The 16,431-nt window shown below is 53.2% G+C and overlaps 3 protein-coding genes and 1 long non-coding RNA gene across 4 annotated transcripts; 2 read left to right on the forward strand and 2 right to left on the reverse strand.

Annotated features, from left to right (window-relative positions):
- The first annotated feature begins 105 nt into the window (after positions 1-105).
- LOC110469769 (vitamin D3 hydroxylase-associated protein) lies at positions 106-10,096 on the forward strand. The gene is made up of 15 exons (XM_021528864.1): positions 106-438; positions 2,163-2,276; positions 2,565-2,708; positions 3,990-4,123; positions 4,501-4,707; positions 5,168-5,208; positions 5,424-5,548; positions 6,483-6,608; positions 6,993-7,090; positions 7,229-7,328; positions 7,429-7,472; positions 7,909-7,948; positions 8,376-8,484; positions 8,736-8,881; positions 9,528-10,096. Exons 1-15 carry the CDS (start codon positions 220-222, stop codon positions 9,651-9,653), a joined length of 1,773 nt encoding a protein of 590 aa, XP_021384539.1. The 5' UTR covers positions 106-219; the 3' UTR covers positions 9,654-10,096.
- Positions 10,097-10,634: 538 nt separating this feature from the next.
- NSUN4 (NOP2/Sun RNA methyltransferase 4) lies at positions 10,635-14,283 on the reverse strand. The gene is made up of 6 exons (XM_021528891.3): positions 14,140-14,283; positions 13,144-13,556; positions 12,848-13,002; positions 12,528-12,682; positions 11,775-11,899; positions 10,635-11,060 (listed from the first exon to the last, which is right to left on the reverse strand). The coding sequence occupies exons 1-6, from the start codon at positions 14,281-14,283 to the stop codon at positions 10,787-10,789; spliced, it is 1,266 nt and encodes a 421-aa protein (XP_021384566.2). The 3' UTR covers positions 10,635-10,786.
- Positions 10,986-12,683, forward strand: LOC144246756 (uncharacterized). The gene is made up of 2 exons (XR_013340439.1): positions 10,986-11,070; positions 12,132-12,683. It is a non-coding gene; the product is annotated as an uncharacterized LOC144246756 (long non-coding RNA).
- A 706-nt stretch (positions 14,284-14,989) lies between the features above and the next one.
- On the reverse strand, positions 14,990-16,227 carry UQCRH (ubiquinol-cytochrome c reductase hinge protein). The gene is made up of 4 exons (XM_021528838.3): positions 16,118-16,227; positions 16,014-16,034; positions 15,642-15,803; positions 14,990-15,250 (listed from the first exon to the last, which is right to left on the reverse strand). Exons 1-4 carry the CDS (start codon positions 16,139-16,141, stop codon positions 15,218-15,220), a joined length of 240 nt encoding a protein of 79 aa, XP_021384513.1. The 5' UTR covers positions 16,142-16,227; the 3' UTR covers positions 14,990-15,217.
- Positions 16,228-16,431: the final 204 nt, after the last annotated feature.

Genomic DNA, 16,431 nt, shown 5'->3' on the forward strand with positions numbered 1-16,431 from the left:
TCATTGGCCACACTTTACCCTCTCCATTTCGTGGTTAATCATTTTCACTGCACACTCCACCTACAGCAGCTTTGCAGGGGCCAGCTTTAGCCTGAACTATCTGAACTGTTTGCTGAGCCAGGATAGGGATGCTGGGGGGAGGGATGGGCCTGGGGAGTCAGGGAAGGTGTCCCACACCTGCCTTGCTTTTCTTTCTCACTGCCTCCTCGGGGAGCAGAAATGCACGTGATGGTCCAGCAGCAGCTGAGACAGCTCCTGCCAGAGGGGAAGGGGAACACTCCTGCTGCCCTCGCCCTGCTCGGCGGCTCCGTGGCAGCCCTGGTGGTCTGGAAATGGCTGAGCAAAAAGATGATCCAGAAGAAAATGGAAGAGGCTCGGAGGACCCGGGATGAGGGTATGAAGAAAATGGCAAAGGCTGTCCAGCAGTTCAGGGAGGAGGTAAGCCATCCTCCTCGGGGGGCTGAGTCCCACTGGGGCATCTGCTGGTGCTGTCCTTCAGCTCCTCCTTCCAGCTCATGGCCCCATAGCTTTTGTAAGGAGGAGATGTGCCAGCAGCCCTCAACAAGAGGAAAGGCTGCCCTGGGAGAAAGGGAGATCACTGCCCTGCTCAAGCTGGATGAGTGTGGTGGGAGTTTACAGCTTGGGGAATGTGAAATACTCACTGAGAAGAGGTTTCTGAACAACACAGGTGATGATGCACAGGATCTTCATTGATCCAAACCCCAATTCTTTAATGATCTGGAAATGTCTCTTGCCAATTATGGGTAGAAGCAAGAAAGCTTTTTCCTCTGCTTAACTCTATGTTTGCACATCTGTTCACACCCCTCCACCCTTGGCTCTAAAACTTGGCTTCTGGACAGCTCCAGGGGTGTCTCCAAAAGCAGCATTCTCAGTCAGTGGCACCTCCCATCTGGCTGCCCAGAAGGTGCTTGGTCTAAATTTACACTAATGAAACACCAGGTTTTCAGTGTCCTCTGGGAGCAACCAGGACGTGACATGGAGGTGAATGAGCCAGGCATCACCCACCATAGCCCTGAGTTCTAGTGCAACATCATTTCTAACCACCTTTCCCTTCTGCTCCATTCACTTCTGAGTACACACTGGGTAAGCCAGCTCACGTTTATGCAGGTAACACACCTGGAGATGAAGTGATACATATATCTGCAACATTTTTTCTTAAATATAGATCTATATAAATATAAATATATTGTATAAAACCTCTAAAAACCTGGTGGCACTGAAAACTGCCAGTCTTCTTTACCCGAGTAAAGACACCTGTGAGTTCCTGCTGACTTTCTTTTTTTGGTCAGTTTGATGGACTTGAGCTGTTAAATGTTTGTTCTCAGCCCTGGCTGTCCTGCACTGCCTGTACCTGTTCTGAGGGATGAAAGGACAGCCTGAGGCTTGTGTGCAAGGACTTTGGCACCTTCTGTCCCAGGCAGTGTTTGTTCAGCTGAGGTTATGTCTTGCACGGTGGCGAGGTCCCACTGTGCCAGGAGGAAGGCACTGCCACGTCCTCTGCTGCAGTGGATGGACAAAGCCCTTTGACACCTGGGTTTGCATTCTGTTTGTGATATCCAAACTCAGGATAAAACACTTGGCAGCTCAAGGTCTGAACCACCACATGCAGGATCTGCCTTTCCAGCAAACTCTGCTGATGATGTTGACAAAACTTAACAGCCTTTTACCCTGAGCCAAAGGGTGACTGTGGGGGCTTTGAGCCTGTTAGGGGAACTTCTAGGGTGATGTCCTGCAAGAATTTGCCACAGGTTTAGAGTATGCCTCACTGCTGGAGGTGAGCAAAAGGGGTTTCTCCCATGGTACTCTGCAGCCCTGTGTTAATCTGCCCTTTGCCCTGCCCTTGTCCTGCCCACAGACCATTGGCCCCGACCCCACACTTAACCTGGGACATTGCAGTTTTCTCATCTTCTGTCCCCAGACTCCTTCAGCATGGCTCTACAATAAACTTTGCTGGAACTCTTACAGAGACCCTTTCTGTCCTTCTCTGCTGTGGTGTGAGTGTGGGTTGAGTGGCTGTCTGTGCCTGCCCAAGCAGCTTTCTCAGAAGATATTTTCAGGAGGTAGCAGCAAACATAGTCCATTTTCCATGCTGCTACATAACTGGAGTTGCTGCCCTGGATCCCCTCACCTTCCCTTTGCAGGTCCCCATTGTCCAGACAGATGCCATTCTGTCCCTGCCCCTGCTGGAACTCACTAGAAGACTCCAGGAAGGGTCTCTGTCCCCCAGGACTGTCCTCTACACCTACTTAGAGAAGGTGAGTGTCCATCCACAGTGAGATGGACAGAGCAAATCTTTTACATTCTCCATGCCATGGAGCTTGTGCTGGTAGCTGAAAAGGCTTACTGGAGCTGGATTATGACCAGCCTTTAATACAGCAGATATCAAGAGAAAAACATGCTCTGTCTCCTGGGTCAGATCCTTTGAGATGGCTTGAGCTGGGATGCCGTGGGGAGGGGGTTATTCAGGCTGTATTTTGTAGACCAGGGCAGCTGCTGAATGCAGTGTAATGATGCTGTTCTTATCCTCCACATGCCCAACGAAGGCCCTGGAAGTGACCCAGCAGACAAACTGCTTGCGCCACTTTATCCCAGAGTGTGAGGAGCAGCTCCAGGAAGTAGAAGGGCACAAGGAGAAAGGGCTGCTCTACGGCATCCCCGTCAGCATCAAGGACCACATCGGCCACAAGGTTCTTCCCTTTGTGTTTTTGCATGGCCCAGCGTGGGCCGGGCTGGGTGGTGAAGTGCTGGGAGATGGAGAATGGGGAAGGGGCCCCATCCTGGCGCCACAGGAAACCTGGCTGTCTCTGAGGCAGCTGCAACCCAGTGGGCACTCACTCACTCACTCACTCACTCACTCACTCACTCACTCACTCATTCACTCACTCACTCACTCACTCACTCATTCACTCACTCACTTACTCACTCACTCACTCACTCACTCTCTCACTCCTCCCACACGCAGTGGGATGTGGGAAAGAGAATAGAAAGGGTAAAAGTGAGAAAACTTGTGGGTTGAGATAAAGACAGTTTATCAGGTAAACTCTGCACACAAGGAAGGCAAAATAAATAACTTGCTCACCACATGCCATGGGCAGGCAGGTGTTCAGCCACCCCCAGAAGAGCAGGGCTCCATCTTGTGTGATGGTAACTGGGAAAGGCAAATGCCATCAACCCAAACATCTCCCCTTCCTTCCTCTTCCTCCAGCTTTATATGCTGAGCATGACTCCATATGGCATGGAATGTCCCTCTGGTCACCTGGGGTCAGCTGTCCTGACTGTCCCCTCCCAGCTGTGCTCCCCCAGCTGCTCACTGGTGAGGCAGTGTGAGCTCTGTGCAAGCCCTGCTCAGTGATAACAATGACATCCCTGTGTTATCAACACTGTTTACAACACAAAATCCAAAACACAGCCCTGTAGTAGAAGTAGATACTGTGAAGAAAATAAACTACCCCAGCCAAAAGCAGCACAAACTTCCATGAGCAGAAAAAAACAGGGATGAATAGTTATACACACAAATGTGTTCTCCTCTGATACATGACACAGTGCAAGCTGCATTAAAGTTGAGGGCTTTAAGCCCAAAGCAAGCCCCAAATACCAAGGCTAACTGAAAAAGTCTCATATATTTTGTTTACCTGGGGTTATTCCTTCCCTGAACATTCACTAGTGGATTCACTTGGACTGCAGGATGCTGGGTTTGATCCTGAGCTAGTGCACCCATGGAGTATGGAGCTGCATTTGGGTCAGGGGAGAAAAGGAGCAAGGAAAAGAGCAAGGAGAGTTTCAGGAGAAGCTTTAAGCCAGTGAGTGCTTGGCAGCCCTCTGCCAAGGATGGAAGGAGAGGGAATCCTTCAAGCAAGGGCTCTCAGGGGAGTGGGTTGGTACCAAACACACAACCCCTGAAGGAATGCCAGAGGATCTTTCCAAAAGAGCAAGGGGACTGCACTGTGTCCCTTGTCACTTCTCTGCAGGGGCACTTGGCAACCTGTGGGCTCGTGCAGTGCCTGGGCACTCTGATGGATGAGGACAGTGTCCTGGTCAAGGTCCTGAAGAAACAAGGGGCCATCCCATTTGCAATGACCAACGTGCCACAAACCCTCTTCAGGTGACATACATCATTAAAAATCTGGTTGTGCTTCTGAAGGAAAATCCCAGCCTGTAGGTCCCTGGACAGGTTCCTCCCTGGCTCCTGGGGCATGTCCTGGACAGTCCCTTTTCCATTATCTGGCAACAATCTCAACTGAAAAAGCTGTCAGATAAGATGAAGAGGGGTAAAAGTCTACAGTGAGTTAAGATAAATCGAGTGCACTTGTGCATGGGAGGGAGAGCAGATGCTGCTGGCAATGAGCTGTGTCCTGAGGGATTTACAGGCTGAAAGGATGGGGTTGGCTATGCCACCCAGGCTCTCTGCAAAGGAAAACAAACAAACCCAAGACATTTGGCTGTTCCTCACAGCCTCTTTCCTGGCTTTCTTCTCCCCAGCTACGACTGCAGCAACCCCACCTTTGGCCGGACTTTAAACCCCCTCAACCCCCAGAAGAGCCCCGGGGGCTCCTCGGGAGGGGAGGCAGCTCTGATGGCAGGGGGAGGCTCCATCCTGGGCGTGGGCTCGGACATGGGCGGCAGCATCCGCCTGCCCTGCAGCTTCTGCGGCCTCTGCGGCCTCAAACCCACGGCCGAGAGGCTCAGGTGGGTGCTGGGGCCGCCTGCCAGCCCTGCTCTGGTCAAGGGGGAAGGAACTGGGGGGTACTTGGAGGGAGGAGAGAGGGTGGCTCTTTCAGGGTGGCTTGCTTCGCTCAAAAACTCCCCCAGGAGGTTTCATGGTTAGATTTTGTGGGGAATGGGCATGTTTTCATTGTAAATCTAGCCTGGAGTTAAAAGTAAAAGGGAGTTAAAGTGGTTTAATAATGCCAAAATGGAACCATTTTGGTTAAACCAAAACTAAGAGCTGTTGGGGTTTATGTTTGTTTGTTTTATTTTGGCCAAAAAATATGGTTTGAACTATTCAAACCAAACTATTTCAATTCAAATTTTTGAAATAATTTCCTTCTGTTTCTGGTCCTGAGCTGGACACCCCACATGCTTTTCAACCATGCTGTGAATATCCCTCCATTACTGAAATGACAATATACTTCTTCTTTTCCCATAGCCTGTCTGGAGTAACTAGCCCTGTCAATGGCATCCTGGCAGGTACATGAATTTTAAATTCCTTTTCCCTATATCCTGTGAAGAGCCTGATGTTCTCCTGTAGGCCAGAAGAAAACCTGAGACAACAAAGGCCTGTCTGGAGTCCATCTGAAACTTCCCTCATTGCCTGCTCACCCCGACATGGCTGTGCAAGGGGTGGGCTGGTGTTTTGGCACACCCATCTGCTCACTGGGATTGTTTGCTCTTGTCCCATCCAGTCCCTTGTGCCCTGGGGCCCATGGCAAGGGATGTGGACAGCCTGGCCCTGTGCATGAAGGCTCTGCTCTGCCAGGAGATGTTCCAGCTGGACCCCACCGTGCCCCCCATCCCCTTCAACGAGGAGGTGAGGCCTTCACTCAGCAAGCCCTGCTTCCTTCCAGAGTGCCACACGCCCTCCTGAAGGGTCCAGCTATCTTTACAGGACTGGTTTTCAGTAAAATAGCTCTCTTTGGGGGCACAATTCATAATTATCATGTTAAAAAAATAGGCAAATCAGTAGTTATCCTGTCTGTCTTCTCAGCTGGAATGCAGCTTATTGACTTGAGAGGACCCAGAAAAAAGATTAGGGAAGAAGGCAACACTGGGAGCAAATACATGGAGATCTTTAGGGGAAGATGAGACAAGATCAGAAACTTCTGCACAAATCTCTTAACTGAGGGTGTTCCCTTTCTCTCTGCAGCAGACCAGCTTCAGGAGGCTTTTCTACCTCCACACTTATTAGAAATGATTGAATCCACTTGTCTGGAATGGTTGTCCTCCTCCTAAAGGAAGGCCTGGAGAAAAAGGCAGGGATAGACATTTGGAAAGGGTAACTATAAACAGCAAACCAGAATAGTAGTCACTGCTTCACATTTGGAGCTCTTGCCCCCTTCTGCAGTGGGTGCCAGCATGAGAGCAGACCTACCCCAGGTGGGCGTCACGAAAGAATCGCTGTCAAAGGCATTGGAGAAAGCAGATTTTAATACAAATTTGCAGAAGGATGACAAAGTTTAATGACAGGGCTCACTCTGTTACATATTCCAAAGATGGAGCATACAAAGGAAAATCAGCTTAGTGTCACTTTGGAATGATTTGCCTGAAGTCTGGGGATGTAAAGGGCAGGGAGGACCCTGCCATTGAGTCACAAGGTTCAGAAAGGACCCCTTTGCTTTCTTGATGTAGTGTGGGTGTGGCTGGAAACAGTCTTAGTCCCAGACCTGGTCAATGGTGTATGTCTAAAGGATTTCCACAGCAATCCCACTAGGAATAGGAATGCTGAAGTGGTGTCTTTGCTCCAGGTGTACTCCAGCTCCACTCCCCTGCGGGTCGGGTACTACGACACCGACGGCTACTTCCCGCTGCCCCCCTGCATGAGGAGGGCAGTGAAGGAAACCAGGCATGCTCTGCAGGCTGCTGGGCACCAGGTGAGCACCACCACCCCTGCTCTTCTCCCCAGAGTGTCCCCAGCCTCGCTCCTCACTGAGGAAATCACTCTCCAGAAACCAGACACAGCTCCCAAGCACATCTGTGGGAAAAATGACCTGGCTGAGGTATGGGATTATGTTACTCCAGCCACATAACACCAGGCAGAGAGACACCCCTCTGCCTAAGGGAGCAGTGCATCTCATGGGAAATCAGCAGCAATAATCTCATGGGGAGGTGCTTGGATAGAAAACAGTCGAACCAGGGCTTCTCTTGGCACATGAAGCCCAGGGAGGTGCTTCTCTGCCTTTGAGGATTATCCACATTTGGGTCTTGGAAACTATTCACATGGCCAGGCTGCCACATAATCTTGTGTTTTGGTGCAGCTGGTGCACTTCTCTCCTCCTCGGATCCCCTATGTCATGACTGAACTGTTTATGAAGACGTTTTTTGCTGATGGAGGCCGTACCTGGTTGGATGTGTTGTAAGTAGGAGCCCTCTGGCAGCAGTGCTGCCAACACCTCCATCCCCATGCCATGAGCATGGCACAGGCACAGCTCAGGTCTCTGAGAAAGGGCAAACAGCTTCTCTGGTGTGACCCCATCCTCTTGTCATCTCTCAGCACAGGAGATATTGCAGATCCAGGCTTGAAACCACAGATTAATTTCTGCAAGATCCCAAGGCTGGTGAAAAAGCTGCTGGCTCTGCTTCTGAAACCTCTGGTGAGTCCCTGTCCCTCAGGACAGGAACAGGGACTTCCTGGGGTGACACAAGTTACTGCAGGCCCATGCCATGTCCCTAAGGAACCTCGTGCCTTTGCAGTTCCCCCGCCTGGCTGAGTACCTGAGCGCCATGGCTGGAATGAGGTAAGATGGAATTGTCCCCAGGGATGTCCGTGGAAGTGGGTGACACCTTCTCCTCTAGCTAGGGGGGACTGGATTCACAGAAGGCTGTGATCTGCTGTCTGCAGGGGCTGTCCTTCATTCCTGGACATGGCTCCACTGCCCCTAGGGATATCCTGACAGGAATGGGGCACTTGAATGGATAAGGTCATTACAGGAAGCCTGTGGAAGAGATGAGTATTAAATCCAGGCCCATCAGGGAAACCTTCTCTCCAGCACTTCCAGACATTTGCTGCTTAATTGCTTGGCCAGATGCCAAAGGAAACTTTAGGAAGATTGTGAAAGCTGTATTGTTTTAAGCAATTGCTAAAATCACCAGGGCTTATCAACCCAGAAGACTATTTAAGCAATTCCTCCTCCTCTTAAAGCTTAAAGATGTTGCTATGATTTCCACTTGCAGGTCAGTGAAGGAGATGTGGAATCATCACCATCAAATACAGGTTTGTTTTGAGGACTTTCCTCTTTGGCATCCTACTACAAGTTGAGGTTTTGTGGCAAGCACCAGGTCAGAGTCATCAGTCTGGAAAGGGATTGTGCAGGGGAGGGGTTGCTGGAAGAAGATAGGATGGAGGGAAAGGCACAAAGAAGGACAGGAATGGGGTGGATGGGCTTTTGAGTCAGCCCAGACAGAACTTCATGGGCTGCCTGCAGTGCTCATGGCCAGGCACAGTAAAGGCTGCCCTGGGAGTGGGGCTGGACAAAGTGGGACCTTTCAAATTCCTGGCCACACGCAATGGAGGCAAACACGCTCCTCTGCCTCATCCCTTGAGCACCACTGCCTGCTGCTGCCTCCTCAGGTGTGCCTGGAGAGGCTGAGAGGCTCTAGGCATGGACATGGCTCCACGACATGCTCCTCTCCTCCCGCAGCTGTACCGCTCCCAGTTCATCAGCCAGTGGAAGGAACTCCAGCTGGACGTTGTGCTGTGCCCTGTCCTGGGACCTGCCTTCACCACGGGATACCCTGGGAAACTCCTCAGTGAGTGAGTCTGGGGCCTTCCCAGGAGGGCAAAGAGCCACAGTGGCCAAGACTGGAGGGCAACACCCATTACCACAGCGCTTCACTGCCTGCCCAAGCATCTCATGGGAATTAGGAAGGAAAAGTAACTACATAGAGCTCTCTGAGCAAATGGAGACAGACACAGTTCTCAGGGGTTTCAGTGAATAGGGGATGTGTAAGTTTGAAGACAGGAGGCTGTGACTGCCTGCATCCTCTCCTGCTTCTCTCAGCTGCCATCTCCTCCACAATGCTGTACAACGTCCTGAACTTCCCCGCTGGGGTTGTCCCCGTCAGCACCGTGACAGAGGCTGATGAGGAAGAGCTAAAGCTTTACAAAGGCTGCTGTGATGACCCCTGGGACCGGACACTGAAACAGGTATGGGAAGTGGTGGAGCAGAGACTTCTGATGTGTGTTCAGGTAACAGTTTTGATTATATCCTCCATCAGTATGGGCACAGCACAAAAAAATTCCTATCTTCTTTATACACCCCTTGCTAATTCCCAAACCCACCTTGAACATACCCCTTGCTGCTCTCCCAAGCCCTCAATAGATAAATCACTAAGTTTTGGGAGGACTAAAGGATTTCCCACAGGCTGGGTAGGCTGAAGCCAGCAAGGAGTCATGCAGCAAAGCTTCTGGGAGCAGGTCCTTGCAACAGCCACAGCCCACAGCACTGCAATGCACTTTCCTCCTGCTGCATGTTGCCTTCAACCAGGCCCAGGCTGTCAGTGCAGCATGGATCAGGAATGCTGAAGGAAAAGGGATCTGCCTATAAGACAGCTCAAAGCAGAGCTGGCTGGGGTGTGTGTGGGGGAAGGTGTCTCAAACATGTTACCCAAGATTTGGCAACCATTTCTATGAGAGAAGAGCAAGAGCCTTCCTTCTGCCCAGCACAGTAACAAGGCTCAAACTCCAACCTCCCCACTCTGTGGGATGAGCCACAGGCCTAAACCAAGCTGCCAAACTCTGCTGGAGGTCCAAGTGCCCGGGTGATCCCTCACTGCTTGTGCCCCCGCTGCAGGCTGTGGCAGGAGCCGTGGGGATGCCCGTGGCCGTGCAGTGCGTGGCCTTGCCCTGGCAGGAGGAGCTGTGCCTGCGCTTCATGAAGGAGGTGGAGACCCTCAGCCGTGACAAGAGGGTGGCATAGTCACCAAGGTCCCCAAGGAGAAGGGACGGTGCTGCACGACTGCCACCCGCAGTGCAGAGTGCACTGAGGAGGGGAGGAGGAAGGAAACGCCACCTCCTGAGCCCCTCCCTGCCAATAAACACAGATCCTGTAAGGAGCCCAGATGCCCTGCAGGACTGGCTTAAGATAGGTTCAAACAGTGGAAAATCGAGGAACTGCACTTCCAGCAAGGATGGATGGCCATGGATGTGGGTTCACCCCAATTTCTATCAGTGCTGCCTCCTGCAGAGGCAGGGCGGTGCTGGGAGGAAAGGATTACAGAATTTTAATAGTATTTTCTTGCTGGCAGTGGAGTAACTTCATATGGATGGAACTATGGGCTGCCCCATGAGGAATACAGCCATGTCCATCATTTCCCAACACTGTAATTTGCTCACAAAAATAAAAATGTAACTATTAAGCAACTCCTATGAAAAATTCCAGTAATGCTCTACTGATGGTGATGATTCTAGAAACAAAGTTATACTTAAAATCATACAAACACCTGCCCACTGGACATTAAATGGCATCTAGCATGGGAACATTCACATTTATCCACAGCCTTCCTAGCTGTGAGGGATAGCAACAGTGGCTGGCCTCTCCACAGCACCAGATCCCCAGCATCCCAAGCACATTTCGAACCCCACAGGAGGGGCACTCTTAGGAGCCCCTGGTTTCAAGACCTCAGGCTGCTCTCTCCGAAGGCAGGAGATGAGCATAGACAGATGCAACTCATTTATGCAGATGGTGAGATCTGGCACAGAAAGGCCGAGATCCTCAGATGGTGTTTGTTAACCCAAACCTGCTCATGCAGGATCAAAGCAGTCAGACACGAGGAAGAGAGCAGGGCCATTTATCCCATCCCACACAGATGGATAAATTGCTCCCTCTGATAAGACCTCTCTCTCTTTCCTAGATTAAACGCCTCAGCCTCAAACAGATAAGTGTTCAGGAAACGCCACAGCAGGTCCTTCTCATTTATTCCCTGTCTGCAGTAAAAAAAGCAGACTTCCTTTGGGACATTTTAGAAAGAAAAATAAATATCAAGCAGTTCTGCTTTCCCTTAAATATTGGGCCATTTCCTGACAGCAAACAGACAGATTCTGTTGCCCCTTCTACATCCGACGTAATTTGCAGAAATACATCGGCCCAAAGTTGGCTGTGAGGTGAGGCAGGACAAGCTCCCCGAGCCGGCAGTCCGAGAAGAAGGAAAACGTGTCCTGGAAGAGCGTCCGGAAGTGGCTCAGCGCCTCCACGTGCACACTGATGTTGAAGTGGGCTCCTGCAACGTCCAGCGCCCTCTCCACCACACACTCGTTCTGCAGCGGGGACAGCGAGCACGTGGAATACACCACAGCTCCTCCCGGCCTCGCCGCCAGGATCCCAGCCCTGCAGTGAGGTGAGCACACACATGGTCACCAGAGGGCTCTGAGGGAGGACACTGAGGGGCATTCCCACCCACCAAAACTGGGAAGCCAACAGGGGACTCATAGGAAGTGACAGACAAACCCCACTGAACTCCACAGGCTCAGCAGTCTGGGCCACTGTAACATGAGCAGTGTTTTGGGCCAGGGCAAAGAGTCAAACAGTACTTATACTAATAAAGGATTTAACGTGGGAGATGCTACTGGAGAGCAGCTGGAAGATGTAATCCTGCAGTCACATCCAAAGGAACAGGAAATACGTACAGGGGAAGAGATTACAGTTCAAGTGTTGCCATGGGACTCTCTAATCTGCCTCCTTATTGCCACAGCACACAGCACACAGTGACAAGCTGTGGCCCTTCCCAGCACCACACATCCTCCCATGTGCTGGGATAGGTGGGCACTCAGGAATCTTCCAGGGTTGACTGCTGGGACCCAGGAGATCACCACCCAAAACAACTGTACCCATCCTGTTTCTTAGCCCTTCTCCCTATATCCTACCACTGCTTCTGGGGACAGGAGGACAAGTGATCTGACCAAGAACATCTGCACTTTCCTACACTTAATGTGATTTCATGTGTTCCAACTACTGCCAGAAAACTACACATGGCTTCCACAATTCCCAGTTGGGGACAGAGTAAGAAGTTTCAGGGAACACAACACAACCAAGCTCACTCACATCAGCAGCTGCAGCTGCAGCATGGGCAACATCTGACGCTCTTTGGTTCGCCTCTTGTGGAAGATGTTGTTCTCCTCCTCCATGGCAGAGTGTCTGTCTGTCGTGCAGGGCACATCCACCAGCACCTGCAGCAGCAGAGGTTCCACCTCAGCCCCATGCACAGGTCAAGCTCAGTGAGTCCCCTCCTGCAGCCAGCCCCATGCCCACCTCCTCCACCCCTGCCAACAGCTCTCAATGCCTGAACACAGGTGTGCATCACACTGAACTGTAATCATCTGGCCGCTTTGGCATTTTGGGAACGTGCAAAAATGGTGGAAAATATCCTGCACTAACTCACGTCCTCATTTAATGTCCCAGGTCTTTGTGCGTCCCTGGCAATGCTCCTGCACCACACACAGGCACTGCTGCTGCAGCATCCCGGAGTACCCAGCCCAGCCCTTGTGGCTGGACATGGCTGACAAGTCAGAATTATCTAATCTTCACATTTAACCCCTTCCAAGCGATGGACAAGAACAGGATTTCCAAAGGGTGTTACACAGGCAAGTAAAGGTACAACTCTAGATGCCCATATGCACCAGATCCTGCAGGAAGGGATAGCAGGAGGAAATCTTACTCCTTATGTCCTGGTCTTCTCTCCTTCTCTGCAGTTATGATTACAGAAAACTACAGTTATGTGGAAGGATAAGCTTCTGTCTTCCTCAAAAAGAGAAGTGAATTTCATGGGTTTATCTTCACTGCTTCCCCAGCACATACCTTATGGAAAGTGCCTCCTTTCACCTGGTCCCAGTCCCTTCCGTCGTAGGATGTGACACTGACAGTATCCCTGACTTCTTTGGGGACATAGCTATGGAGAATGTGGTACAGCCTCTTTGTCCGGGAAGCAGAGACGTCGTTGGCTGCCAGATACCCTGACAGGACAGAACAGGCACACTGGGAATGTCACTTTTGCAGAAGCATACCTGATTCCCAGCTCTTACACACAGAAATTATTAATGATCAGACATGAATGGGTGCAGTACACTGCTCCAGGCCTGTTTTACACACGGGAACAAGGAACACCCATCCCCACTCACCACAAAACCCAGTCTGCAGCAGAGCCAGAGTCTTCCCACCCGGAGCCGCACAGAGGTCGAGGACAAAGTCATCTGGCTGCACATCGAGAGCCAGGACAGGCAGGAGAGATGCTGCATCCATGAGGTAATAGTCGAGGAACCCCAGAGCATCTGGCCTGAAATCATCAGTTTGCATACAAAAGCAAATGTTGGAGGGGAAAAGAAAGTAAAAGAGCAGTTGGAAGTGAGGATGGCGACACATGAGCCATGCCCCTGAGGCTGGCAAAGACCAGGGCGGACTGTCAGGGATGCCTCACCGTGCAGGACGAAAGCGCGTGATGTCACCCCTGGGGAAGGTGTAACACTTGATTTTGGAGGTGCAAAGTGGTGGGGCCATCTCTGCCTGGGTCACCATTTCTGCCTGCAGCCCAGTCCTGCTCTCACCAGAGTCCTCCTGGCACCCTGTGGCCGCCTCCCCCACAGCTGCACCCCGCTGCCATTGCTGCGCCTTCTGGGGGGCCTCAGAAACAAAATCAGTGGCGTTGAGCAGCTCCAGCTCTCGGGGAACATGGTCAGCAGCAGCGAAGTTGTTGAGGAGGGCCCCGTACTTCTGCTCGCAGAGCAGGGCAGCACGGACCGAGGGCCACAGGGCCCCCAGGTGCAGGCCATAGCTCGTGTCGAAGTGGTGCAGCGCCAGCCGCGTGGACGGGATGCGTGGGGCCGTGGTAGCCTTGTGGGGAAAAATAATAGAAGTGTTAAAAGGCAAAACACCTTGATACCTCCATACCCAGGATCCCCACCCAGCCTTCATGTTCTTCTGGGAGAATCCAGCATTGATTCTGTGCTGCCAGAAGTCCATGAGGCCCTTCTGGAGTGTGAGTGTGACAGGACCAGAGGGAATGGCATGAAGCTGCGACAGGGGGGTTTATGTTGTGTAACAGGAAAAGGCTTTTCACGCACGGGACGCTTGGGCACTGAAGGAGGCTCCCCAGGGAAGGGGTCCCAGCACCAAGCCTGTGTTAGTTCAAGAGGCATTTGGACAATGCTCTCTGGCACAGGACGGGACTGCTGGCAGTGTCCTGTGCAGGGCCAGGAGCGGCATCCTGAAGCATCCCTTGCAGCTCAGCGCACGCAGCGATTCCAGGGCTCTGTGGAAGGCCGGACGTGGCTGGGCACGGCCGCAGGCAGAGCGGCGGCAGGAGGGAGCAGCGAGGGGATGAGGCGGGGATCTGCACCGCGTCAGTGCGGTCAAGGGCGAGGTGCAAGCAGCGCCGTGGTGCGCCGCGCTCCGGTCCCGCCCCGGCCCAGCTCACCCACTTCTCCTTGTGCCGGTGCCGGCGCGGCCCGGCTCCCGGGGCCGCTCCCGGGGCCGCTCCCGGGGCCGCTCCCGGGGCCGCTCCCGGGGCCCGGCGCAGCAGCGCGGCCGCCGCCCGCCCGCGCCCGCCCAGCGCCGCCATCGCCGCTCGCCTTCCGGGGCGGGACCGGGGAGCGCTCGGGGCGCGGCTGGCGAGGGACCGCGCGAAAGGAGCAGAGAGTACTTCATGGGTAAACGCCCGGATTTATAAACTGGTGGCTTTCATTCCGCTTTGAAGAATAGCCGTGAGATACCCTATTTTTCCTCCTACCAAACACTGTCTCTCGCGAAAGGAGCAGGCAGAGCACGGACAGGACAATCCCAGGGTGAGCAGAACAGGCTGGTAATTCACACAGAAAGGATTTAGCTCCCCCCAGGTGACCCTGACCGAGGCTTGAGTAGGTGAACCACCCCATGCGCCTCCACAGCCATGTGGTTGGATTCTTGGGCAGAGCTGGCTGCTGCCAGAGGCTCTTCCAGGAACAGGTGACAGCTTTCCCCTGGGGGAAAGCTCGTGGGGACAAGCTTTTCTCTCCTAGAAAAGGGTCACTTCCTTTAGTCTAATTTAGTCAGAACATACTGTGTGAACAACACTGTTCTTCAGGGGCTTAGGAATAATCATTGTGGCTCCCACAGACAAACTCTTCTCCCTGGGATTGGGCTGCAGCAGCATCATGGCAGAAGAAAAATGACATTCCCACAAGTGAGGAAAACTCTCCTGCCCTTAACTGGGCTCTGACACACACTTGATTTCATCTTTACCCAGTACAAGTCAGAAGCACATGAACTAGGAAATAAACACAAGGCACTTCCACAGGAACTCTCAATGTTTAATACGGAAAATTACAGAACATCAACACGTTGGGTTTTTTTTTTTTTGCACAGCTGCACATCTTCCAGGAGCACAGAGGCAGTGACGGGCTGCCAGGAAGCCGTTTCGTTCATGCTCAGTAGGAAGGATGGACTGCAGGAAGCAGAACTGTGACCCAAGAACCGCTGGCACTGACTGTGGAAGCAGATGGACAACCATGCCCCCTTCACTTCAGCTTACTGAAAAGCTTGTGAGCAACCTGGAAAGAAAGAGAGCCCTCAGTAACCTATGGCTTAGGGATGGAAATCAACAAGGTGTTGGTGCCTACTGGTTTTCTGGGCCAACAATGCACACCTCCACAGCTGCAAAAAGTCATTCAACAACACTACTGAGGTGCTTTACAAACCTTCAGCTCAGGTTCAAAACTTTAAAATGGCAAGTACAAGACAGAAACAGCTAAGTGGCATTTGCAGGGTACAAACGCTGGGTTTGAGTTATTTAATTGTTTAGTAACGTGCTGAATCCCAGCTGGATTTATTCTAACAAGGAGAAATCAAACATTAAACAAGAAAACGGGACTGAAGAGGTACCACAGCTCCCATTCAACCTGGCAGCTGTGCTCAGAGCCGCAGCAGGGCCGCTGCACTTACGCAGTGGTCCCTGGCGTGCAGGAAGTCGAAGAGCTCCTCTGTGCACTGCTCCTCGGTCTCGGGGTGGGAGGACACCCGCTCGTTACACAGCTCCAGCCGCTCCCGCGCCTTCACGCATTTCTCTATCTGCTCGCACTGCTCCCGCAGCGTGGTCAGGGGGTCCTGCGGACACGGGGCCGCGGTGAGCACAGGGACAGCCCCGCACGCCGCTTCCCCCCGAGCCCCAGCGCTTCAGGAGGGAGCCCCGCATGCACAGCGCAGCCCGGCCTCCCCACGGAGCTCCGGACCGCGGGCCCGAGCCCCCCCGAGCCTGTTCGTCGGTGCTGACGGCCCCGGGCAGCCGCGAGTCCCCGCCGCGGCTCCCCGCCTTACCACGAGCTCTTCCTCCTCCTCCTGCGGAAAGACAAGAGAGCACAGCGTTACCGCCCGGCTGCCCGCCCGGGGGTGCCGGGCGAGCCCCGGGCCCCCGCGCTCACCTCGGGCTCCCCGCGCTGCCCCATGGCGCTGCCGCCGCACAGAAGGACTCGGCAGGGTCACCCGCCGGAACCGCCGCTGCCCGCGCCGGTAGCGGAACCGCTCCCTCCGCGGGGCGGTGCTTGGCCCGCGGCGCGGCCCTTCCAGACATGGCGGCTGGCAGCGGCCGCGCGTGTGGCCGCGCCGAGCCGGCCGTGGCTGCGCTCCCGCCGTTCCTCTCCCTCCCTCCTGCGTGCCTCGGCCTCGGGGCCGGCTCGGCCGGGCTGTGACCGCCCGTCTGTGCGCCCGCTGCTCGGCACGACCTCCCCAGCATGGC

This window comes from Lonchura striata, chromosome 9 (assembly GCF_046129695.1).
Source record: "Lonchura striata isolate bLonStr1 chromosome 9, bLonStr1.mat, whole genome shotgun sequence".
Lineage (NCBI taxonomy): Eukaryota > Metazoa > Chordata > Aves > Passeriformes > Estrildidae > Lonchura > Lonchura striata.